The sequence below is a fragment of the Terrapene carolina genome, unplaced genomic scaffold (genome assembly GCF_002925995.2).
Source record: "Terrapene carolina triunguis isolate 2854851 unplaced genomic scaffold, T_m_triunguis-2.0 Scaffold68, whole genome shotgun sequence".
NCBI lineage: Eukaryota > Metazoa > Chordata > Testudines > Emydidae > Terrapene > Terrapene triunguis.
The window spans coordinates 26151140-26178163 of NW_020664419.1; the positions used below are offsets into that span (position 1 = coordinate 26151140).

The following is a 27024-nucleotide window of genomic DNA, read 5'->3' on the forward strand; positions in this document are numbered from 1 at the left end:
TTTTTTTTTTTTTTTTTTTCTCTGTGTAGCCATACACTCAGATGCCCAACTCCCACTGAAAGTCAGTGACAATTTACGTGCCAACTGCCACTTGTCTTTGACAATCTTTGGGCTGATTTAAAATGTGACTGTTTTTCCCCCCTCCCCCCTTGACTTTGTTCACTAATGCTGTTAATGCTAATGAACCAGTCACACTTAACTTTTTTTTTTTAAACAGCTTGATAAAACCAGGATCCAAGCCGCCTGTAACTCCTGTGAAATTGAAGAAAGTCAGTACCTTCCAAGAATTTGAAACTAACACAAGTGATGCTTGGGATCTTGGGGATGATGATGATGAACTCTTAGCAATGGCAGCTGAAAATTTAAATACAGATGTAGTCATGGAAACGGCTAACAAAGTAATTCAGAATCACAGCAAGTTACAAGAACAGCATAAACTGCAGGAGGAACAGCTACAGGAAGACAAACCAGTACCATTTTCAGAATTGCCTTCAGTGGCGTATGGTGACAACAGGCTGGTTAAGTCAGTCAGTGAAAGTCATGCATCAAGTTCTGCAGGTATGTTAAGATGTGAAAATGATGCTGAAGTCTGAATTTTAGAGGCTTCAAAATGCTGAACTCTTGTAGTGTCGATTTTAAAGCTTAATACCCCAAGAAAAAATATTGATGGTGAACACTAATTGATGAAAGGGACATTGCATGTCAAAACAAGCTTTAAAAGGTTGGGGTGAGGTAACCAGATGTTTCTTGTTTTCAAACTGTTAAACCACCTCATTGCTAGTTTAAATTCGATCTTTGAGTTTAGTCAAGTGGTCAACTGAATCAAGATGGTTTCAGGACTGGTTATAAAATGTTCACTTTTTTGGGTAAAATTTGTAATTAAGATGCAGCTCAGACAAAAGGTTTTAAAACTTTTTGTTTTATAGACAGCCTAAAGTTCAATTAAAAGAAAAGGTCAAAGACTAGTTCCACCTACCACATATTTCCATTCCTCCCTTTTTCTAATTGCACCATATTTCCTTACTGAGTCTGTCAGTTACCTCATCTGTAAAATGTGGAGAACTCTCTTGGGCCTCACACGTGGATTGTGAGGATAAAGTAAGTGTGTGTGTGTGTGTGTGTGTGTGTGTGTGTGTGTGTATATATATAAGTGCTTAGATATAATTTGGAGACTCCTATAAAGAGTAAAAATTTTATCACTCTTGGTTTCCAGTATCTAGCTCATTTTTTGTTATCTGTTAAGACTGATGTTTTAAAACTACTTGATAAATTGGAGAAGATGGGGTGGGGAGGGGACACAGGGCAGGGCAGAACTCCTCTGAAGCAGTGCAACCTCAGCTGACTTGGACTGTATATCATGCATGGTGGTCTTTGAAATAACGCTTGTTTTTTTCACAATCTCAGCAACAGTTGGGAAAGACCGCTTTCAGCAGTATATGGGTCTTTATAGTTGGGCCCAATTAACAATTAAATGGGCCTTAACCTTTGAGATATGACATCCCAGATTGATGTGCTCTATTGAAAGTCTTGTGAGGCCTGGAATGCTCCTGGAGGAAAAACTCTGATTCTCCTAAATCTAAGAATCCATCTGCAGTTGAGACTGCTGGCTTGGTCTACCCTGGGGATATTTCCCCCAAGATTCTATTTTTAAAATTGATTGGAGTCATAGTGTAGACCAGATTACAGGTGGCCTAAATTGACTTCCAGAGAATCTCTAAATTAGTGGGGCTTTACTAATACTCTCCTTTTTCTGTTGTAGAGAGTGTTAGTGAAAATTCTTCCATGCAGAGGTCACAGTCCCTTCCACATGCTCCAACAGATCCATTAGAGGGTGAAGAGGCAGATGACAATACGTTAGCTACTCCGGCACTAACTGAAAGAGAGGCATTCAGATTAGACAAATTTAAGCAACTACTTGCTGGTCCTAACACAAATCTTGGTAAGTACTTTAAAAATAAAAACGATGTGGATTTTAACAGAAGAACTCCTACTTTGATTATTTTTGTAATTTGACATACCATATTATATAATGATGTGAGTGAGACTTTACAGTTGCTCTCCTAATCACTTAAAGTGTTTCCAGTTTTGAGCTGGCTGAGTTGAGAATTTTAAGATGCAATTGTGATCTTGTTCTAATGCTTGTAGTATACCATTTGTGTACATCAAAATGTTTAAATTCTTTTGTTACCTGATATAATGTGGCTTTTTTGATCTGCCCTGTCCTCCTCGCAGTATTTATTTCACTATATGTACAAATAACTCAGAGTATTTTTTATTGGAATAACTTGTGGAAACAAATGACGAGAGACCGAAGACCGAGGGTAGACTGGATATTGGAAAGCATAATTCAGGTGGTATTTGACACTTAAAAATAAGATTGCTCTATGTCAAGAAAAGATTGAAGAGCAATGGACTGGAACTCCAAGACCAACCAACTTGTGCCATTGACTGGAAGAATTATGGGTACATCCAAACTCGTGCAAATGAGAAAAGGAGTCGAGAAGTGAAGTGCTATATAGTATCAAAGTATCACTATTTGTCTTCCATATGAGCATTCTCTAAGTTCAAGGACTAATAATAGATAGTATCTGCCATACCAGTACCATTTTTGTATATGTTATACTAATATCTGACAGTTTCTGTAACTTAATGCACAAAAAACATGAAGATGACATTACTGAAATAATTGCCATATGAGGTGAGCAAGAGCTCTTCAAGTTGTTCACATCTCCGCACCAACCTCCTGGAGTTGCAGGCTATAGGAAATGTAGTAGTCAGCTACTTCCCAAGGGCTTCTCCAAAGTCATAGCCATTTTCAGTATATGGAGAGTGGCAACAGAATCACTGAGATTCATTTTAACTTCCAAGACAGAAAAGTGAGCCTCTAAAGAGGCTAGAAAGATTATACTGCACCTGGAGAAGTTGATTAAATTCTTCCGAACCACATAGATCTTTGGCAAAAATCAAAAATAAGAATGGAACTAGGAATAGTGATTTCCTTGAGCTGGATCATCCTGGAAGATATGTGCATGAAACTCTTGTGGAGAGCAATGAGAAATGCACGTTTGCAGTTCCTGAGGTGAATTGGCTAATCCCAATTCTTCCACTGCCTTCCTTTGCAGCCATGTGGTGACTGTTTTAGAGGTCCCGGGATAAATGCTTTTGATGGGAACTGCAGGTACTAGCCTCCTTTGAAAATAGTTTCTTTAATCTTTTTTTCATCAGTTTTTTTCCGCCTACTGGATGGGCATAGCAGTAGCCTACCGTATCCACATCTAGAGCTTAAGGTCTTTGCTATGAGGGTTTTTCTTTTACCTATCAAGTGCTTAGCAAACTTTTGACATTATTTTTTTATTTATTTGTATTACTGTAGTGCCCTAGGAGCCCTAATCATGGACCAAGACCCTGACAGAAAATCTTAATGTGCTGTTAGGATTCATATTCTTAAAACTTCTGCCATATAGAAGTATTCTGTTCAGTCAAAGTCACGATGTGTTTTTTTCCCTCTTATGCCGTAGATTAATACACAAGACTTGTTGATGCCCATAAAGGAACAATAAAAGGCAGCAGCATTACAAGCAGATCAATATGAAATGAACATGTAACATCTTATGACATTTTAAATTCTATTGTAACTAAATTAAAAGGTGCAGGAACTAATATTTCTTTTTAGAGTACATAATATAGGCAACAGTAATAACTTTGAGTGATGCAGTTGCAATAGGCCTTAACAGGCATAGAATCATACATTTCCTATTAAAACAGTATTTTAATAAGAGAAGTAAGATTATAAAATGAGTATTGGATCTTTTTAACATTTAGCCTTACCTATTTAACTCTGACAACATAATTAGACAAATACATGCGAATGCATGTGTGCATTGAATATTTCCCCATACAGTCAACATACTGGCCGTATACCTGTAGTTTAATCTGTTATGAATAGCACAAATAACTTAAATGTTTGAGGCCAAATTCTGCTTTGTTGCTGTTATACTAGTGCAGTCACACTGACTTCAATGGGAGTTGCATCCATATAATCATAAGTAAAACTTGGTTCTTGTTCTTTCCTGTTGAACTCTTTTTTTAAACTTGAAAAAATAATACTTTTACCTTTTCCTATTACAAATGTAGAAGTAGGAAATACAGTTATGCTGTTTGCTTTCTACATGTAAAGGAATTGAATAGTTTCTCAATATTTTTCTTGGAACTAAACAGGATCAAGATTAAGTCCTTTTTTCCATATCTGCTCATATGCAGTTTTGTTTGACACCTCATCCAGTCTAATTAGTGTGGACCTGTGTTCACTACCATTCTTCCTCTTTCTACAAAGCTAACTTGATAAATGTAACTTCATCATATTAAAAGGGTGAGTTAAAACTAAGAACAATAGTGAATTATAAATAAATTTTTTTGTTTGTAGCTCAGATATTGGTAGTAGCATTGCTTCATAAATCTAGAGCCGTGGTATTTTTTTTGGGGGGGGTGGGTGTCTTTTTATTGATAAAGAGAACTTACGTGGGCAATACTGATTTTCATATGTTGGTGACACTATAATTTCTATATAGTAGACCTCCCTGTTAATACTACTGAGATATATGCCCACATGCAATTTGATTCTGGGAGAGGACTACCAGAACTTTCTGGGGATGGGAGTTGGAGGAGATGCTTATTTTTATCTCGCTGTTGCAGCAAAGACAACCTTTGAAAAAGAGGTTATTGAACGTCAAATGTAAACCCAAAGTACTCTGGGAAAGTCAAGAGAACCTTGTGCTGAGGGAAATTGCTGAAAAAGCGATTGTGGTGGAGCCAGATAATAGCTCCAGGATGAAAAAAATGGAGTGCTAGCTTATTAGACAATCAAATATCCAACACAGACACATTCTTATCTCAATGCTTTTGCTTCCATCATAACTGGAGAAATAAGTAACAACAAACTAAAACACAAAGTAGTATAGCTATTCTTGAAATCCCTTCAGTCACACTTGGAAGACCACTGTCCTAGTGGAGACGTTGTAAAATCCATGCACCAATACATGGAAAAACAGCCATTCCTGCCATTTTTTGTAGCTTGACTTTTTTAAGTGCTCTAAAATCCAAATGGTTATCCAGATTGCTTTGAAATGTCGTGTCCCACATGGGGTAGTGTTCGTGATGCAAATTTGGGGTCATTTGACCAAGGGGTTCCTGAGTTACAGGATCCTCCTCAAAAATGGTTGCTTTCTGCTGCCTTGTACTGTCGAACTGAGAGGTACTAATGATGGCTCTAATAAGACCTCTTGAAGGCTGTGAACTTTAGTTAACATAACTAAGGATAAATTAATCACAAGCCCTCACTGAAGGCAAAAGGAGTTTTGAACTGAGTGGCTGGATGTTGCTGTAATTTGAGTCATTGATGGCACCTTATATTGGGAGGAACGTAATCAGAGTATTTGGGGGGGAAATTAGTCATGTGAGTGCTTCCTGGGAAGGATGGGGGAGAAGAGGTTTGGGTTGCAGTGATGGGTGGAAGGTTATGGGGAGAGGGATAAAGGGGGATTGATGGCCAGACAGGTTGGGGGCTCAGGTGACAGGCAGGCATGGTAGCCCCTAGCTTTGTCAGTGCATTCCAACCACACTTCATCCAACCTACTGCATTCCCCAGCTCTCCCAGGTTGGGGATTATGGAGATTGCATGTGTCAAGGCTGATTCTCCTCTCTGGCACTTAGAATGCAGAAGGTGGGGGCCCGCAAGGATTCTAAAAATTAATACCAGCCACTCCAGGCTTGTATTAAACTCCCATGGTTACAGCTTCTCTCTGACCTTGGATGGGTAGATGCTGCCACCACCCAAATGCAAAAACTCCCTTTTTGGAACCGAGAAATGCGCACTTCGGAATTCCCTCCTGTGGGGTACCCTCAAGCCCTTTCACCCCTCCCCGGAGAAGAGCTGAGAAAGAAAACAAAGGAAATTAGCTGTTGCCCCCAGCTAATTAAACAACATATGCACAAACCTCTTAGGACACCAAAAATCCAATCCTGTTTTTAATAAAATTTACCTTTTTTAAGAACAAAAAGAAAATACATTTGAAACTCAGGCTATTGCTAGATTTTAAAAGAGCAATTCCAAAAATTAAGCACCCAAATTATCTTTCTTGGGGGTTCAGCTTAAAGGTTACAAACAAACAAAAGCATCTGGGGTTAGCACAGGGGAGTCCACTAGTCATAAGAAAAAAACAGAAATAAACTTAATCACGTCTTTCTAAACATTCCTGATCTACTTACATATCTGGGTTGTTAAATAGGTAGTTCTAGATATGATTTGGTGATTTTCTTATCTGACCTTCAGCTTCTCACAGCATAACTGCTGCCCTGTTCTCCTCTTTCTTGGAGAACCACAACAGACACAAAGGGGAAGTATTTTCCCCACTTTAAAAAGTTCTAGCCTTCCCATTGGTTCTTTTGGTCAGGTGCCCACTCCCTTTCCTTTACCTGGGGATTTTTTTTAACCCTTTACAGGTAAAGCAAGCAGGGAACAGCCACCAAGAGGGACTTTAGAGCTTGCTGGCTTGGTGCCCATAAAAGGGAGCCACCCTCCTCCCCCTTATTTATCACAGCATGGCACCCGCTAAATCTTTGAGTGACCCAAACTGTGAACAGTACTTAGGAATGTGTTCACTGCTTTGCTTGCATAGATGTGCAGTTTGGAAGGATTTCATATTGCATATGAACCAATAAAGGAAAAAAGCTGAGTTTTTTTTGCTTGTCTGGTTAGTTTGAGGGAATGTGCCAATGCCTTCGCACACGCTGAACATCCCACCACTGTTGTTTCTAGTCTGAACCTTTGTACACCTGTGCAATAAAAATTTTAATACCTCGTTACTTTCTTCCAGTTGTCTGTTATAACATGTATTTATTTTATGGGGAGGATTACAATGAATGCAGCAGAATAGTCAGCAGCTGGTTTAACCAAAAATTTTGATATATTGGGGGAGGAGCTGGAGACAGAGGACTGTGTGTTGCGTGGGGAAGGGAGGAGGGAAAGGGGATGACAAGAAGAGGGCTTGTAGATGCAAAGGGGTTGTATGGGAGAGGGGACGGAGTGGTAGGCAATCCTTGGATTGGTTGTTTTGAGAATCTGTATCTTACTAGCATCAGTGGGAGGGGGATCAAGTGGCTACTTCCTGATATTGGGGCAGATTAATATGGGTGTTTCCAGAGACACACAATGTGGAGGTTTGGAACTGACCATGCAAATAGCTTGATTGCTGAGGGAAAAGAAATATATGCACTGCCATGTTTGCCAATATGTGGATCCTGGGAGATGACTCGATCACAAGGTTGCAGAGTTAATGCTGCGAGTCTGTCACAGATGTCACCGAAGTGTCAGATTCCGTGACTTTCACAGCAGCTGTAAGTTGGTGAGTAAGGTACTTCCTCCTTGATAGTGGATTCCGTCTCCTGTTTACAGATATTTACACATTCTAGGATGGAGATTTAATCCTGGTAGAATACAATGATTGTCATAAATATTCCTTGTCCCTTTTATATGGTTCATTGACATGGTAGGCTGGAATTAAGGCCTGTTATGTCCTTTAAAACTTTTTCAAATTAAACTGTTATTGCAAAAATGCAGTAACTTTTAACTTGATTTTTTGTTTTTTGTTTTTTTTTGTTCTTAGCCTCATTATCTTTAATTTCTCAGCACAGAATTTCATATGCAATTTATCTCTCTCTGCTCCTGGTCTGTCCAAGTAATTTAGAATTTTATTGCCCTCTACAGTTTTTGACCTGTAATTTATCCCTGTGGTACACGTGCCTTCTTCCAGGTCATCGATATTTAGTATGAAGTGAACAAAATCTGTCCCAGCACTGATCCATGTGGCATGCCACTAATCATTTCTCTTTCAAACTGTTATCATCCAGAAATACCCCATCTCATTGATGTTCAAGTCAGTTTACTATCTGCTCAACATGCTTGTCCCTTCACTTAATACACAGACCTAATCTAGAAGGTCAGTACTATATCAAACTGCAGAGAAGCTTTTGTTTTTAAAATAACCTGAATCTATGAAAGGAATTTTATTTTAACTATCCTTCAATAACTTCTCACGTGTTGAGTATGTTTAGGAGGATTAGTGTCATGGTTTTAAAAGTGAGTATCATGGTTTGTAGTTTTCTGGATATTTCCCTAATTTTCCGATGTGAATTATTATATCATCTACTTAACTGGGATACATTTAATTGGGATGACTACTTTATTGAGATGTTTCCTAAGAAATCTATTTAGTTCAATGGTGAATGATAATGTTGGCTGCTTAATCAGAACAGTAGTGATCAAACCTTCAACTTAATAAAATATTTTCAGATGATGCCAAATGATTTTAGTATTTAACCAGATGCTAATTAGATATGAAATGATAAATTATGAAATGAAGAATATTTGCACTAAAGTAATTAGTTCAGACTTCCTTAAAAACGGCCTTGTCTCTTGATCAGTTCAGTTTACTCTTCTTACTCGATTGTTTTTTGTATTTGCATGTCTAAAAGGCTGATGCAAATAAACAGATATTACGCTTGAGGATTTAGTAATTTAGCTTTGAAATCATTGCCTTCTCTGTTTTCTCTTGCTTAATTTTTCCCATTTAACTTCATTGATACTTCCCTAATCCTCTCAAAACTTGGGTCATTGAAACTGAGTCTTATCTTTCTCCTATTGGTCTCATTTTAGTTTTAATTTACAAATTTATAGTAATTACTGCAGAAATGCTCCATTATCACTTAATCTTCAATTCATTTCCTCTCTTCAAGCAAAATAATACCTTTCTAAAAAAAAAAACGAGCAGTGCTTTTATATATGGAAAGTTTTTTTTTTTTTTTTTTTTTTTTTTTCTACTGTCAACAAAATTATTGTTGGGTTTATTTCTTCCCTTACTGCATTGGTCACTATCTGTCTGAGTAGGTGGGTGAAATCTCCCTTCACCCATATTCTTGACTGTATTAAAAATACATAAACCTCCATCATGTTTCTTCTGATGAAATGGTTGTCTTGCTCTTACTTTTTTTTTATCTTGTATTTCTGATTGGATCTCTTATTCCAGTTACTTTTTCCTGTCTGTCTTGGTGAAACCCTGGTGCCGTTGAAGTCAATGGGAATTTAGCCATTGACTTCAGGGAGCGCAGGATTTAACCCAACAATGTCACAATTCCTCCTCTTGCCTGCCATGAGTGACCTTTTTCCAATCTATTCCCTGTTTGCCTACCAATAATTATCTGAAATTTTGCATTGCTTCTCTGATTACATTGATCTTACTTTTTCACTACTCTTCCTCTCTGTTTCTTCTTCCTATTGTTCCTCTAGCCTTCATCTTGGTTTTTCACTTTACCATCTGTTTTCAAATATAATACACAATCAACCCTTATTTTCAGGACAAATATGAAAGCTAGGTATCAAGACAGAATATTAATTAGGGCTGTCAAGCAATTAAAAATTGCAATTGTGCGATTAAAAGCATTAATCTTGATTAATTGCGCTGTTAATAATAGAATACCATTTATTTAAATATTTTTGGATGTTTTCTACATTTTCAAATAAATTGATTTCAATTACAACACAGAATACAAAGTGTATAGTGCTCACATATTTTGATTACAAATATTTGCACTATAAAAATGATAAAAGAAATAGTATTTTTCAATTCCCCCATTACAAGTGCTGTGGTACAACCTCTTTATCATAAAAGTTGAACTTACAAATGCAGAATTATGTACAAAAATAACTGCATTCAAAAACAAAACAATGTAAAACTTTAGAGCCTGTAAGTCCACTCATTCCTACTTCTTGTTCGGCCAATTGCTCAGACAAATGAGTGTGTTCACATTTGCGGGAAATAATGCTGCCCGCTTCTTGTTTACAATGTTACCTGAAAGTCAGAACAGGCATTCTCATGGCACTATTGTAGTTGGCGTTGCAAGATATTTACATGCCAGATGCGCTAAAGATTCATATGTCCCTTCATGCTTCAACCACCCTTCCAGAGGACACGTCTCCATGCTGATGACTGGTTCTGCTCAATAACGATCCAAAGCAGTGCGGACCGATGCATGTTGATTTTCATCATCTGAGTCAGATGCTGCCAGCAGACGACTGATTCTCTTCTTTGGTGGTTTGGGTTCTGTAGTTTCCGCATCAGAGGTGTTGCTCTCTTAAGACTTCTGAAAGCATGTTTCATACCTCGTCCCGCTCAGATTTTGGAAGGCACCTCAGCTTCTTAAACCTTCGGTCAAGTGCTGTAGCTATCTTCAGAAATCTCACATTGGTACCTCTTTTGCATTTTGTGAAATCTGCAGTGAAAGTGTTCTTAAAACGAACAACATGTGTTGGGTCATCATCTAAGACTGCTATAACATGAAATATATGGCAGAATGTGGGTAAAACAGAGCAGGAGATGTACAATTCTCCTCTCAAGAAGTTCAATCACAAATTTAATTAATGCATTATTTTTTTTAACGAGTGTCATCAGCATGGAAGCATGTCCTCTGGAATGGTGGCCGAAGCATGAAGTGGCATGTGAATGTTTAGAATATCTGGCACGTAAATACCTTGCAGTGCCAGCTACAAAAGTGCCATGTGAATGCCTGTTCTCACTTTCAGGTGACATTGTAAGTAGAAGAGATGCTAGATGGAAAAAGCTGTCTTGGTTCCTGCTGTTATTTGATCATCGCAAAGCAGCTGGAATCTAACCAGACCCACCACAAACTTGAAACTTCATTAATAAATGATGGATATAGTCCATCAGGACTGAAAATAATCTCAGCCAGATCTTCTATCATGAATACCCTAGTTTTTATTTGAATTGAACTTTGAGCAATTCTTTGTATCTGTGCCCCAGTCTGACCCAATCATTGATAGAGACACTTGATTATACTCCTCACTCTGGATGAAATGGAGGGGGGGAAGAGTTTCAGCATGCCAAAAATACTTTAGTCTGTATCTCCTCACTAACTTCTGATGGTCTTGCACACTGAATGTGAGCAGGCACAACATAGAATCCCATGATGGCATCACACACAAGAACCTTTGTGGCAGAAAACCAATTGCCAATGTTACCTATAGGATTTCTGAGAGAAGGGAGCAAAGCCACCTGAGGGCAGCCCTGTCCACTCCCACCAAGGACCACACTTGTATTATGCACTCCATACGATATACAATATTGAAGGCAGCTGATAGACCTTATCTCAGCATGGACACTCAGTCTCTATATTGCTAGGAGAATGTTGGTCAGTGCAACAAGTAGTGGAGGTTAAAGGAAGTTGGATGTATGTCTTGCCACAACCTTTACCACAGTGCTAACCAGAAACAGAAAACTAGATCCCAGTCAATAATTGGATAGTCTTCACATCAAAGGATAATTTCTTGAGCATAGGCTGAACGCATGCATCCTATAAAGGATTTGGCATGTTTACACCCTGCCTTTTATGTGAAGTGTTAGCTATCACCACCAGCAAAGGAGTTTTCCCCCCTTCTGCCTGCTTTCTCTAGCCAGAAGGACAAGAATCCAAAGAATTTGGTCTGAAGTTCTCACTACGCTTCCAGAACCTGTGAATGATACTGGCTGAAACAACAGTAGTGTGGACCCCTCCAGGTAATGCTCGACCTTCACACATGCAGACAGATTCAAATCTGCTCAATTTTATATACAAAGTGACCTGACTCTTTCACAACAAGAGTGATGTGCACCAACTACTGAATGTAGTTCAGGTTAATCACTCTGCAGAATCCATGGTAGAAGCACTTATTTCCTACTCAGGCACAACGTAAGAATTCCAGCTCCTACCAGAGTCCTAGCAGTAAGAATGGCTGAGTTTTTTCTTTTTCATTATATACTTGGACTGTCTATTGCAATATTTAGCTTTTACCTTTTACTTGAAAACTAAACGTTAGTAGGGTTTGAGGGCTAAATTTAAAAGAAAAGCCCAAGAGATGCTTTTAAGTGTGAAAAGCACAGGAAAGAATATTTGAATGAACAAATCTTCCAACATAAGCATATTTGCAAAGTTTCATTATTACTTTTGTATTTAACTGGAAGTCCAGTACAGGATACGTGACTTAGCAAAATTCCTAAAAGATAGGATTGGGGGAGGATCTGTGTGGAGCACCCTCCGCTGTCTCCCAACCTCAAGAAGTGAGTTTGACAGATCAATAATTGGGTAATTATGGCCATTTAAATTGTTTTCCTAAATGTAGTCTGGGGGGTTAACAGTGTTGACTTGAGGTGTGTTCACGTTCAGTTAAATGGTTTCAGAAGATAGAGAATAAAATCTTAAAGAATTTGATTAATGGAGATGGGGGATTGGGAAGGTGAAAGCATTATAGTGCCTGATCCTGAGAGCATGCGGAACACTTGTAACTCTTATTATCTTATAGGCTATGACTCCCATGACTTCAACAGTAGTATTTGGTGCTCTGCTGATCTATGGATGAGGCACTTGAAAAGCTAAATAAAAGCTAATGCCAAACTAATGGTGGGTGTGAAATATTAGAATAACTTAATTATATTTCATTGTATATACTAGCGGTATTGCATTCAAAAATGAGAATCAGGACCCCAAAACCCTCCTCCCCAGCAGCAAAGTGAACTCCATCTCCAGCTCCCTTCGGCCTTGGTCCATTAAACAGTTTAGGAAACATAAATGCAAATATCTCTTCCTTGGAAGGAAAGCTAGTTAGCAGCTGTAGGCAGGTCCTGGCAGGTTAGGGAGACACTAAACAAAGTATCAGGCTCTTGATTGCAGCAAATAGGGAATTCCATGGCATCCTGGGAAAATACCAAATTCTGTGGTTGAATTGCAGAGTCCACAGGACCCTGATTGAGATGAATGGTGCAGTTCACACATCTCAAAGACAACCATTGCAGACTCTGCAGTTTCACTGCAATGGTTTTCCAGATTGTTTTCAAGGTTATCGCTGCAATCAAAAGGACTAGAAACATGTGTTTTTTAAATGAAAGCTGAGTTTTAGGAGCACAGTTCTCTGGCAAGGAAAGTGTTCCATGTCAGATTCTGTGACCATGGAATACACAGGGCCCTGGCTATAATCAGGAAATGAAATGGTGGTGTATGGAATTCTCTAACTTTAGCTTCCACATTTGCACTAAAGGCCCCTGTGAGCCAGTGTGTTGGGGCAATGGCATCCCTTTTGGCCAGATGTGGCATGGCACCTGAGGTCACTCAGTCTGGCAGGGCTGTGAGTTGATTCCTGGTCTGAAAACCCCCTCAGCTCTTAAGTACCTCAGGGGGTTGATAGACTACATCTGTACTACCTTGGTTCCCCTTAGTTGCATGTAGATATGTCAAGGAAAACTCTTTTTAGCATGTATTTTGGCAATAAAAAGGTGTGACACTGATTTTTTTTTTTTTTTTTTCCCCCCCCTGTGACATCTGGATGTTTCATATCTCTCCACTGTGATTGATTGTAGATTTTTAGAAAACCAACACGGAATCTGTTTTTCTTAATCTCTTTTGGTAATTTGTTTTGATAGCTTAGTAATATGGAATTTTAATACAGTGGTAAACACTTCAATTTTGTCTCACTATTCATTTGTTCTAAGTTAATATAAAATGTTTATATAAACTTGAACTCACATAATTTAAACAAGTCCTTATTTCTAGACTTAAGCAAGAGAAATATGGGGTCTTGCCCATATATTTTTGGTATCTCTGAGCATTCTCCCCTGTTACAACAGGTGGGTTTTTTTTGTTTTTTGTTGTTTTTGGTGGGGTGCGGGTGGTGTCAATATCTCTAAGGAAATTGGGCAATTGACTCTTTCATTTAACTCCTGCTGAATCTGGCAGGAGGAACTGTTGAGTGACAAGTTCTGCGTTCTATCTATAGAGACTAAATATTTTAGTAATGCCCTGTCTCTTAAACATTATACAATTAGTAACTGGTTCAATAGATCTGAAATGAAAATAACCGAATAATTGAGGGGGATGGGGAATTGCACAGTGCATGAGGTGATGCTGGATAATTGTAATCGTGCTTAAACTTTTTGCAGGAAAGGTAAGCATTTTCCATAATTTATTCTGACAATTTACTCTGGATTATCACCTTTCCTACTTGAAATTTCTTTTTTAATGGTCTTCTCAGTGACTTTTGCTCCTTTGTTTTCCTAATCCTAATGTTTACTTACTTTCTAATATCCACCTCATCTGTTTCGCTTCTCATTAAATTCTCCTACTTTCTACCTCTGTTAGCTAACCTGGTTTACTTTTTTCTTTATTCATTCCTTATTCATTCCTGAAGAAGGCCTTAACTCATATTCAGAACATTGTATCAGACTTTATTTTCAGTTTTCTGTATGCATTCAGATAACTCTTTGTTCCATTGAGAAGATTAAGAGCAGTATTTGCTTGAAAAAGATGTAATGAAGCACCTAACGGAGCTATTATTCATTTTAGAAACCAGTTGCTGTGGTTACCATAGTAATATCAAGCCCTTTATTAAAGCTATTTTCTACATGTACTGCCTGTTTTTTAAAATGCTGTTGGGGGAGCTGCAGTTCCATGAATCTACTGTCTTGAAAGAATTTTCTAGCTCTGTACACCTAAATTATCCAAGGAATTTGTTATTGGAACATAAAGCTTATAAATCTGTTTTATCATATCTGTCGTTTAATTGTTCATGCAAGCCATCACTTAATATAGTGATTTACAGTAATCTCAGTGAAATAACAGTTTTGTGTCATAAAATGAATAATGCATACAGACAAATTGTTGGGTTCCTTAAAATCAACTTCTAAAATATTATGCTTTTATTTGAAACGGAGAGAATGATGAACTTGTAGTAGTTGTAAGCCAAATACTGTAGCACAGTGGGTCACCTACTAATGATAGCTCTCAGGAATAAAAAGTTGGCAAATTAATGTCAGTAATCCAATATTTTTATTGTCAAAATCATGCTCTATGAAACATTTATTCAGTATGCATAATTTGTACCTTTAATTGCATTGATGTATCATCTTAAGCATAATACCTTTAAAATATATTTTTTAAACATAACTGGAAGAAACGTGTGACTCACTGCTATGTGTTGTAGTAAAGCAAAATGCACTAATTATTCTACCATTAAGTGAATTTTGTCAATCTGAGGCAATTACATACCACGTTCTTTTATGATATTTAAACATATACCCCACCTTTTGTTTCTGCAGAGTAATTGTTGGCTTGTAAACAGAAACAAGAGTTAGCTGGTGCTAGCAAATTGATTACTGTAGAATGTAAATCAAAGTTACTTAACAAAGCGCTGGGAACTTACATTGGCATATGGGTCTTGGGTATGAAAAATCCACTCCACTGAGAGATGGAGATATGCTGACCTAACCCCCGCTGTAGACCGTTTTAGCTACTGCCTCTCAAGGAGGTGGATTACCTACACCAATGGGAGAACCTCTCCTGTCAGTGTAGGTAGTGTCCACACCAAAGCGCAGCTGCAGTGGTTTAACTACAGAGAAAGATACTTAAAAGAACAGTGAAACAGCTGAAAAGAGGGATGGTGACTTTTCCTAGGTTTGGAGTCTTGCTTTTGGAAGTTATAGTTCGTCAGTCTGAGCAGAGGTCTGGAAGACCGGAACTCTTGAGTTCTAATCCTGGCATGTAACTGCTTTACCTCTGTGCACATACTTGTAAAATGGTGATATCAACTCATATCCCTATTACGATTACTTTGAAGATGTGAAATCATGTGAGTGTCTTATGATTCTATAAACAAATTTAAGGAAAATGTTTGTTGGAGCTATAGTCTTAAAGTTGTTCCTTGATAAACATAATATACACTTGATGTGAAGATAAACAGCACGACTTCTGGGCGAGTATTTTATATTTGCAAGTTGAAATATCAGGACAGCTTTTTTCTTGGGACAGATCTTAGGCATTAGATTAGTGACAGTGAGTCAATTGCTTAGCTATGGGACCGTATTAGAATAATTTGGCTATTGAAAAATAGTTTAATGAGTAAATTTAAAAATAGATCAAATTGCAACTCAAATCTTTTTAATACATAAATTGCCAAATAAGAGTTTGAGTATATTTCTTTAGTACTCAAGAGGTAAAGGTCAGAAATGATGGCTTCCGCTTGCAAATAGCGTAATAGTTCCAGACTATAGAATTCCATTCCATATTTGCCTTTTTTGCAATCCACCTGGGCTTCAGTCTTGGAGGACTGTAGCTCCAATACTGTAGTTACTCTGATATCCCAATGTTTTAAACAATTAAAATGATTCACCCAAATTTACTGTGTATTTATGACTATAAACAGTTTATATCCTTTGCAACTGAATTAGAGTGGGATTAGACTCATTCTGTGTCTATATGGCCCCATACAATCTTTCCTATGTGGATTTTTTTTTTTTTTTTTTTAATTTTAGAATAGCCTAGTTTTAGGACTGGGGCTGAAGAGATCAGTGTCTACAGCACTACACATCTGGTGGTTCCATGACTTTGGAAGGTGCTTCATTATAGAAAATAATCTGTTCATGAGTCCCATGCTCCAGGAACTCCTATATAATGCATGGACTGAAGGAGGTGCCAAGCTGACCAATAGACAGTCTTTGCCTTATTAATGGGCATGGGAAGAGATGGGGACATCAAGGCAAGAAATTAGATTGAGAAATGTGTGAAAGATAATGAGCAATATGTGGGAAGAAAAGAGGTGATGGAACCCCTCGAAAAGAAGAAAAGAAAGAAGCTCACATTGATTTGGAAGAACACGAAAAAATCCTTCACCTAGGATGCCAGTAAAACATGGTTTGGCCATGCTTGCTGCCATGTGGTAGGCATGGAAGTCAGTGAGGGATAAATCTCCAGTTAACAGAAAATTCCAGTTTTTTTTTTTCTCTTACATCTTTGAATCTAATGTTTCCATGCAAAATTGTTGGTAATCAGATTTTTAAAGAAGATCCTGAAAGGAAGATTAGTACTCTTGGTAGTGATAATCAGGCTGATGGACATTGTATCCATGAACAAACAATATGGAGTTGTAACAATCATAATCTAGCATATGAAAACTCAGGCATGGCTATTCTATGATTGTTCCTGCTTTATTATTTCTCCTTTCTACATCCCTAATTCTTCCTGGCTCCAATAAGACATGTCAGCTGAAATTCTTGCTGATATTGGGTTATAGTACCGGAGTTTAGGTTGACTTAATAGAAAAGCTCTACATTCCTATGCAGAATCTGTAAAACACCTATATTGCTGTATAGTGAAGTAACATAAAATTTCAGAAATTTACGGTAAAATAAAGATATTTTATATCATAAGGAGAAGAGGTGAAGTTAAGTTTGAGTTGAGTAATCTTAATTCTAAGGGCTTGTCTACACTAGCACTTTTGTTGGTATAATTTAATGTCACTCGGGTGTGAAAAAAACACCCCACTGAGCGACATAAGTTACACTGATATAAGTGCTCATCTGGACAGCATTATGTTAGCTCGTGGAGGTGGTTTTATTATGTCAATGGAAGAGCTCTGACCTGTCGGAATAGAGCAGCTACATGAGCAATCATACAACAGCGCAGCTGCATGGATACAGCTGTGCTACTGTAAGCTTGCTAGTGTAGACATGGCCTAAGTTTCAAGACTTGTGCTTGTTTGTTAAATGTTAAGGTTGTTTTTAACACTAGTTTTTTGTAAATGTGTATAAAATCTCATTTAAATAGTTATCCTTTATAATGAGCAATTAGATTCAGTTTTTGTGACATATTGTTTCATTGGTACACTTGATTTATAACACATTTCTGAGAAGCCTTATCTGTTCTCCCTGATGAACATAATAGTTCTATGAAAAACGTATTTAAAAAATTGCAAATGATCTGAACAGAAAGGAATCGATGATTCCAATAATTTCTTGTATGTTAATCTTTGGCCGCATAAACTCACATCTCTTATGTGATAACATATTGTACTAATGATCCACTGATCTACGTGGCATTAACAATAAGCTATTTAAAACCAAAAACATTAATTGAGTTGAATGCAGAAATTCTGTAATTACTTCAAACAGAATAAATAGTGTTTTTAAACCAAATATAAGTGAAACAGATGTATCTTGACAACTAATATTTTTTATTATATCCCAGTTTAGAGTATTGCACTGATCTTCTATATGATTAAAAATATAGAGATGAAAATACTTTGCATACATATTTGGCATGTTCACACAACTCTTGCTGCTAGATGCTTTTCAGTTCATCATTTTGATAACCATGTTGGTATGTGAGCTCTGGGAGTAACTTTCTTCTTATCGCTTTGTCTTCTTTTGAAAATAGTTGACAGGATCCTTATGTGGTGTAATGGAAGCCCAGTGACTATTGAATTGGAAACATTGTCCTTTCTTGACGCTAAATGTATTTGGTGTGGCAGGAGTGGGAAGTGGTCATGAACAAAGAAAAATGGTCTCAATTCTTTTGCATCCAAGCTCTGCTTTTTGTAGGTTTGGGGATGAGAGGTGGGGATTCAGCACCAGGGTTGGCATTAGTTTATAACTGACCCACTATAGCCCTAGCCACTTCCAGCCTGCCCTCACCATGTCTGCTCCCTTCCATGTCATTACCCCTAGGCTAGAATGGAGGTAGGGCAGCTGGCATAGGTGGGGCAGCTGCTGTCTCCACCAATCTCTCTGTAGGTGGAGGAAAATCTTTACTGGCTACTTCCTGCTGGAATCTATCCACTGTGCACCATCTGCACAATGCAAAGTGAACTGATTGTACTGAAAAATCTAGGCCAGTATCTGGGATAGTTCTGGAGCCCTGTGGAACTGGTTGTACAACATGATTACTCCAATACAGGACAATGGTATATATCTGTAGCTAACAAGGTATTGTAGTATGTGTAGAGCTAGCAAATGTGATATGGAGTTGACCCTTTTATTACATACACTGAACAATATGATGTTAGAAATGTGTCCTATTACTTTCATATTTTCATTTTGATAAAATATAAATTTACTTTTTTCTGGCATTTTTGTGTAAAAATGCCAGAAATATCAACCTCCAACTTCTTATTTCAACTATCAAGAAAAACAAAAAGGATCAGTATATCACATAGTAGTAACCTTTTCTTAATTAAATCCTGTATACTATTGGCTGTGAAATCAATGATATTGAGAAAGTAGTGTGTAATTAGACCCTTTTGAAGTGTTCCTTTAAAATTGACTGTGAATCAGATGCTCTTTTTCAGAGAAGGGGAGTAGTTGTAAATGGAAAACACTTCATTAAATTTTGTTTACTTGCAGCAGACTTGAAAGTATGTAGTCAAAGGTGAATGAATCGTTTGTTCGCTATCCACTTAAATGCTTTGTGTGCTCTGTTTCTTAGTTTTAATCTTTATCCTTTTGCCACTTGAAATGGGAAACACATTTTTCAAACACTTTATCTTGCACTTGTATAGCTCAACCAACTTTTGCTTTTAAAATCTCAAATTTGTCATATACATAATGCAGAGTGAAGACTAGTGTCTTGGCGTTGTTTGTTTGAAAGAAATTTGGCTTAGAAATAAATCAGTCATTTATGCTATGCTTACATTACTTTCGTCGACTATTTAAGAACTTTCTGAAGTGCATTTTAACTCACATGCTTTATACCACAGCATTTCCCTTTGTTTGGCCCAAAGAGAGGGTGGAGAAGCTGTAGGGAGGAAAGATGGATTTTAGTTGGAATACTCTGTGTTCACACATGCAGAGAGATGGACAGAGCAACTCAGCCAGAAGGGCTCAGAAACATGCAGAGATGAGGTGTGGAAGTTACTAGACATGCTCAATAGCGGCTTCTGAAGCTGTACAGGAAGTTTTCATTGTAGGCACTCTGTCTTGGCAGGTTACATGTAGTCACCCTCCGAGAACTAAGCCAGTCAGCACAAGGAGGAGGAAGGCTATAAATTTTAGGAATTTTATTATATATAATTTTAAATAAATAAATTTAGGACTGAAATGCTACCATTCTTTTTAAGCTCTGACAAGTGGAGGTGACGCACACTACATATTATGGCTATGCTATAAAGCAGGGATCGGCAACCTTTGGCACGCGGCTCATCAGGGTAAGCACCCTGGCGGGCCGGACCGGTTTGTTTATCTGCTGCGTCCGCAGATTCGGCCGATTGCGGCTCCCACTGGCTGCGGTTCGCTGCTCCAAGCCAATGGGGCTGTGGGAAGTGGCGCGGGCCGAGGGATGTGCTGATCCCTGCTATAAAGACTACAAAATCTTGTCCAAGAGAAGATCACTGAGAATGTGTTGATGCATGTGCTAAAGGATAGAAGTGTAGATGTTTGGTTGGAATCTTTTATTTGTACATATATGACAGGTGGGGAAGTCTGTATGAGGAACATCAGTAGACTTACTGTCCAATAGCTTTTGTTTACAAGTTATTCATAGTATTCCAAATACCATTTACAGTGTTTTATATTTCTTTTCTTTGCATTAAATTTGTTTTACTAAGAATGTATGTACTCTGTCTGAAGATGACTGGGAACTGTTAACACCTATTTACCAGGGTTTTGCCTACATTGGACATGAAAATTAACTCTCTAATGCTTCCTGGAAAGACAGAACTTTGGTTAGTTCTTCAGCAGAGTTATACATAATGTTGCCTCAGTATCCTAGACATTTATCCCCCACAAAAAGGAGGCCGGCCTTTCAGACTGGCAGTCTGTGGCTGCATTCCACCCTTTGAGGACTCTCTAAATGTTCAGGCTCCCAGCTTTTCTTAAAATAAAAGATCTTCTGTCTTACAGAAGTAATATTAGAAATCTAAACTGATTGCATGTGATAATTTTCATATTGACTTTCCAAAAATCAAAGGCTATTCACAGTTCCTTCCCCTCTATAGTCACTAAAGGTCATCAATAGATCCTGTGAAGCCATAGCCGTGTGTCACTTGAGGGGGTGCCACCATACCAGTGTGCGACTCTTTTAGGTCTCTGTAATCACACCGGGATCAGAGGTTTCATTGGAAATAGTCATTTAATTCAAACCCGTTGAGGTGGTAGAATCAGTGATTGGGTTCTGGTCTACACTAAAAATTAGATTGACCCAGCTACGTTGCTCAGGGGCATATGCGCCAACTCCATGGGTGCTCTGCCATGGATCAGCTGTTCAGTGGTGTGCAGGAGGTGTGATGGTGGAGAAGGAGGAGCGGGGGGCAGGAAGAAGTGGGGGAGTGGGCTGGGAAGCAGTGGAGCAGGGGTGGGAAGAGGCGGGGTGGTAATAGAGGCTTGGGGGAAGGAGTGGGGGCGGGGTAGGGGCTTTGGGGAAGGGTTGGAGTGAAGGTGGGGACTGGGGTGGAGTGGGGGTTGAGCACCCCCAGAATCTGAATAAATCAGTGTTTATGCTCAGGGGTGTGAAAAATCCACACCTTTTGAGCGACATAGTAAACTGACCTAAGTCCCCATGTAGACAGCACTAAGTTGATGGAAGTTCTTCAAGTGATTGCTCATGTGTATTCCACAATAGGTGTGCCTGCTCGCCACGTGCACCGGTGCCAGTACGCGGCGACCCTCCTGTACCATCGACCAGTCGGCACCGCTCCCCATCCATGGGGCACGCCAAGAGGGCCAGGAAGACTCCCTCTTTGCAGTGGCGGAAATCTGGGACAGCGGCTAGGCCCATGTCGGGCAGTCCTCGATCCCCACTGGGCCCCAGGCCTTCGACTCAAGCTGAGCGTAGTAGCCCAGCCCCTTCAGAACAGGCCTGTCCGGATGCCTTCCACGTCTGAAGCCCTCCAGGCGGCCCGGGATGTCATGTCTATGCCGGTGCCTGGAGCGTCGCTGACGAAGGCCCCGCGCTGCAGAGGCAAGCCGCTGCTGGGGTCTCCGCAGCCGCCTCCGGTCCGGTACCGGTCTTGGTTGAGGGACGACGATCACGGCCCAGCGACCGCTCGGGACAGAGTCCAGGTGGATCGCCCTCAACACCAACCAGACCGTCTGGCTGGGTTCCATCCGGCTGGGACTCAGGGCACCGCTCGTCCTCAAGGAACGAACATTGGTGGGACCGCGGCAGGCGTCACCGTCGGTCCTCATCTCGGAGAAGGTACCGCAGTCGGTCACGGCACGATCGTCGAGGCCTTTCCCACTCGAACTCCCGCTCCAAGTCTCCGTCAAGACATCGCAGTCCCGGACGTCGATTGCCGGCGTCTCACCATTGCGGGTCCGCCCGTCGAGGTCGTTCGCAGAGCAGCTATTACAGTCGGTACCAGTCCTCCACGTCGAGATTGCAGTCCCGTGGCTGTCGTCGATTCCGGCACCACCGCTCCTCCTGGTCCAGGGACAGCAGCGGATCGAACGTCAGCCCGGTCTCCAATCGTAGCCGTCCTTCGATGGGTCAGGCCAGCCAAACCGGACAGCCAGTCCCGCTGGTGTCACAGCAGGTGCAGTGGCACCGAGCATCGTGGCCAGCTGAATGATACCAGTGGGCACCGTGGCCTCTGGTGCAGCCCCCGGTGGGAGCTCGCTCGGTGGCCGGAGCTTCGGAAGCACCGTCGGCCTCTCTCTCCAGACCCTCGAGAAAGGAGTCGGTGAGACATACGTCCTCTGCACCGTGCCTGGAGTTTGACCAGGTGGTGGACCCTCCGGTGCTGGCTGAAACCCAGAGCGCCGCACCGGCCCCTTCGCCCCGCCCAAAGGAGGCGATTGCGGCCCCGCCCCGTCCGTCCCACAGGAGGACTCTAGGGCCCACCAAGAACTCTTAAAGAGGGTGGCAGCAAGCCTCCAGGCAGAGGAGATGGAGGAAACCCCGGACTCCCTGTTTAACGTTTTGTCCCCATCGGCACCGGGAAGGGTGGTCTTGCCTCTCCACAAAGGGGTGGCTAAGATTTCAAATACCCTGTGGCAAACACTGGCCTTGTTGGCCCCTATCTCTAAACAGGCGGAACTTAAGTACTTTGTACCCACTAAAGGGCACGAGTACTTGTATACCCGCCCAGCTCCTTGGTGGTCAAGTCGGTCAATCATAGGGAATGGCAGGTTCAGCCAGCCCCGACCCCAAAGAACAAAGACTCTTGGAGACTGGACTCTTTTGGAAGGAAAATTTATTCATCTTCGAGCTTCCAGTTACGAGTGGCAAACCATCAGGCTCTCTTGGGTCAGTACAAATTCAATCTGTGGGGCTCCCTGCCTAAGACTGAGGACTTCCTCCAGGAGCGCCATAGGAAGGAGTTTAAGATGCTAGTGGAGGAAGGGACAGCGGCCGCTAGGGCGCCCCTGCAGGCAGCCTTGGATCCTGCGGACACAGCTGCATGATCAATGGCCTCCACGATGTCCATGAGACGGGCGTCATGGCTCCTCTTCTCTGGGCTGTCCAGCGAGGCGCAGCCTTCCATGCAGGATCTCCCATTTAATGGGAAAGCTCTGTTTGTGGAGGAAACAGATACAAGGCTGCATGGCATGAAAGACTCCCGCACGACTCTCCAGACTCTGGGACTCTGTCCCAGCTCGAACAAAACCTAAATTCAAGCCGCGGCAGACTCCCGCCCAGGCCGCCCTCCTGAAGTATGAGGCCTCCCATAAGAAGCAGCGGGACTATAAGAGACGCCCTCAGAGGCAGTCTCGGCCTGCCCCCCAGCCTGGGTCCTCCAAGGGCAAGCAGGCGGGGAAAAGGTGTTTTTGACAGGACGCTCGGGGGCACCCCACCAGTCCTCATCAGGGATCCACCCCCAATAAAGCTTCCCTTCTCCAACCGGTTGTGTGCTTTCCTCCTGGAATGGTCACGGCTACCCTCAGACCGATGGGTCCTCAATACCATTTCCTGCGGTTACACCCTCCAGTTTACTTCCCCGCCCAACCACCCCTCGCCCCTGTTCATCTTGGGGGACCCCTCGCACAAAGCTCTGCTTGAGCGGGAGGTGGGGCGGCTCCTAGGACTAGGAGCGATAGAGGCGGTGCCCGAGGAGTTCATGGGCAAGGGGTATTACTCCCATTATTTCCTTATCCCGAAGGCCAAAAGGGGGCTTAGGCCCATCCTGGACCTCTGAGGTCTGAACCAGTACATGGTGAAGCTCAAATTCCGCATGGTCTCCCTGGCCTTCATCGTCCCCTCCCTGGATCCTGGGGACAGGTACCCTGCCCTCGATCTACAGGACGCATACTTCCACATCCACATATTCGAGAGGCACAGACACTGCCTCCGTTTCGTGGTGGGACAGAACCATTACCAATTCCTGGTCCTCCCGTTTGGTCTGTCCAGTGCTCCCAGGTGTTTACAAAATGCATGTCAGTGGTAGTGGCCTACCTCAGACGGTGGGGGGTCCAGATATTCCCCTATCTGGACAATTGGCTTGTCAAGGGCATCTCCCGGTCACAGGTGAGGGATCACGTGGCGCTCCTCCTGTCCATGTGCACCGCCTTGGGCCTGTTGGTAAACAACACCAAGTCCACGTTAGTCCCGGTCCAATGCATAGCGTTTATCGGGGTACTCCTGGACGTAGTGTCGTCCAGAGCCCCTTTCCCGCCAGACAGGTTCGAAACCCTGAAAGGTCTCATCAGTTCGGTCACAAGGTTCCGGGTGACAACAGCCAGGGTTTGCCTGCAACTCTTGGGTCACATGTCAGCATGCATGTACGTGGTCCATCATGCCAGACTCAGGATGAGGCCCCTCCAGCTCTGGTTGGCCTCGAAGTTCTCTCAGGCCACGGACAGGATGGACAAGGTCCTCACTGTGCCGTACTCTGTGATTGCCTCCCTACGGTGGTGGTCCGCCCCAAACAACATGCTCCAAGGGGTCCCATTCAGGGACAGGGCCCCGTCATTGGAGCTGGTGTCCAATGCGTCGGACCTGGGTTGGGGGACCCACGTGGGGAATTTTCAGACCCAAGGCCTGTGGTCGGCTCGAGACCTGATCCTACAGAAGAACGTCAAGGAGCTCAGGGCGATGTGGCTGGCGTGTATGGCCTTCCGCTCGCACCTGGAGGGCAAGGTAGTCAGGGTCCTCACGGACAACACGGCCTCAATATTCTATATCAACAGGCAGGGCGGGGCCCGATCCTCTGCCGTGAAGCCCTCAGGTTGTGGGACTTCTGTATAGCCCACAACATCCACCTGAAGGCCTTCCACCTACCGGGCGCCTGGAACGAGAGGGCAGATCGCTTGAGCAGGGACTTTTCCTCGCAACACATGTGGTCCCTCCACCCGGAAGTGGCCCACTGGCTCTTCTGAAGGTGGGGAATTCCCCAGGTGGACCTGTTCACAACTCGCCAGAACTGGCGATGCCCTCGGTTCTGCTCCAGGGCGGCCTGGGAGGGGCGCTATCTCTGCTGCCTTTCTCCTGTCCTGGTCAGGCCGGCTTCTCTATGCCTTTCCCCTGTTCCTCCTGATCAGCAGGGTCCTGGAGAAGATAAAGTCGGACAAGGCACGGGTACTCCTGATTGCCCCGACGTGGCCCAGGCAGCACTGTACGGGACCCTCACGGGACTAGCGGTAGCTCTGCCATGGCCATTGCTGCTCCACCCGGACCTGCTGTCTCAGGACCAGGGACGCCTCCTCCATCCCAACCTAGTGGCTCTTCACCTCATGGCGTGGCTGCTCAGTGGTTATGTGGAGAGGAAAGGACGTGCTCGGATCAGGTTCAGCGCATTCTCCTCAAAAGTAGACGGCCCTCCACTCGCCACACTTCTTTGGCGAAGTGGTCCGGGTTTTCTAGGTGTGCAGCAGACCAGGGTGTCTCCCTGGTGACTGCCCCAATTCAGCTTATCCTTGATTATCTCCTCCACCTGAAGACCCAGGTCCTGGCGCCATTGTTGGTCAGGGTGCACCTGGCAGCCATATAGGCCTTCCATCAGCCGGTGCAAGGGCACACAGTATTTTCCCATGCTATGATGGCCGGTTCCTTAAGGGTTTGGACCGTCTTTTTCCGTATTCTAGATCCCCGGTCCCGCAGTGGGATCTAAACCTGGTGTTGGCTTGTCTCACGGGCCCCCGGTTTGAACCGCTGTCCGCGTGCTCCTGGTCTCATCTCTCGTGGAAGGTGGCCTTCCTGATTGCAATCATGTCGGCCAGGCGATTCCTGGAGCTCAGGGCCATGACCTCCGAGCCACCGTACACGGCCTTTCATAAGGACAAGGTCCCCCGCATTCCTCCCGAAGGTGGTCTCCGCCTACCACATGGGTTAGGACATTTTTCTACCGATCCTCTGCCCCAAGCCCCGCGCATCCCAGTGAGGAGTGCTGTCTCCACATGCTCAATGTGTGGCGGGCTCTGGCTTTCTACCTCGAGTGGACTAAGCCATTCAGAAAGTCCTCGCAACTGTTCATCGCCTCGGCTGAGCGCGTGAGGGCCAGTCAATTTCCACCCAGTGGCTTTCCAATTGGATCACTTCGTGCATCCGTTCCTGTTATGAGCTGGCGGGTGTCCCCGCGCCACCCATTGTGAGGGCACACTCGACTCGGGCGCAGGCCTCATCGGCTGCCTTCGTGGCCCACGTCCCCCATCAAAGACATTTGTAGGGCCACCACATGGTCTTCGGTTCCCACGATCACCTCTCATTATGGGATGATCTCCCAGACCAGGGAAGACGCCAGGTTCGGCAGGGCTGTCCTCTGTCCTGGATACTTGTGAACTCCCTACCCACCTCCTACAGATATAACTTGGAATCACCTGTTGTGGAATACACATGAGCAACACACCTTGAACACCAGTTACGGAAAAGGTAACTGTCTTTTTTTCTGTTAATTTAGCTACTACCTCTTGGGGAGGTGGATTTCTTATGCTTATGGGAGAACCCCTCCCATTGATGTAGGTAGTGTCTACAGTGAAGCGCTACAGCTGCAGATGTGCCACTGTAGCATTTCAAGTGTGGACAAGCTAGCTGTACCAACCTCTGAACAAGGAGGGGAATCTCAGACAGGCAGCATTTTTACTGCACTAAGATGCATTCCAATCCAGATTTGGATGAGAACTCCCTCTGTGGTCTTTGACAAGTGACTTAAATTAAGAACATTGGGTGAAATCTTGGCCCCAGTGAGGTTGGTGCCAAAACTACCACTTACTTATTTCATCTATTAAATAT

At 42.4% G+C, this 27024-nt stretch overlaps 1 protein-coding gene across 4 annotated transcripts in view; it reads left to right on the top strand.

Annotated features, from left to right (window-relative positions):
• TBC1D22A (TBC1 domain family member 22A) overlaps positions 1-27024 on the top strand; it is a 441804-nt gene that overhangs the window by 23340 nt on the left and 391440 nt on the right. For all 4 annotated transcript variants that reach the window (XM_024216533.2, XM_024216565.2, XM_024216541.2 and 1 more), the window contains 2 exons: positions 218-558; positions 1760-1939. In XM_024216533.2, coding sequence (XP_024072301.1) covers positions 218-558; positions 1760-1939 — 521 coding nt within the window. The remainder of the gene's footprint in view (positions 1-217; positions 559-1759; positions 1940-27024) is intronic.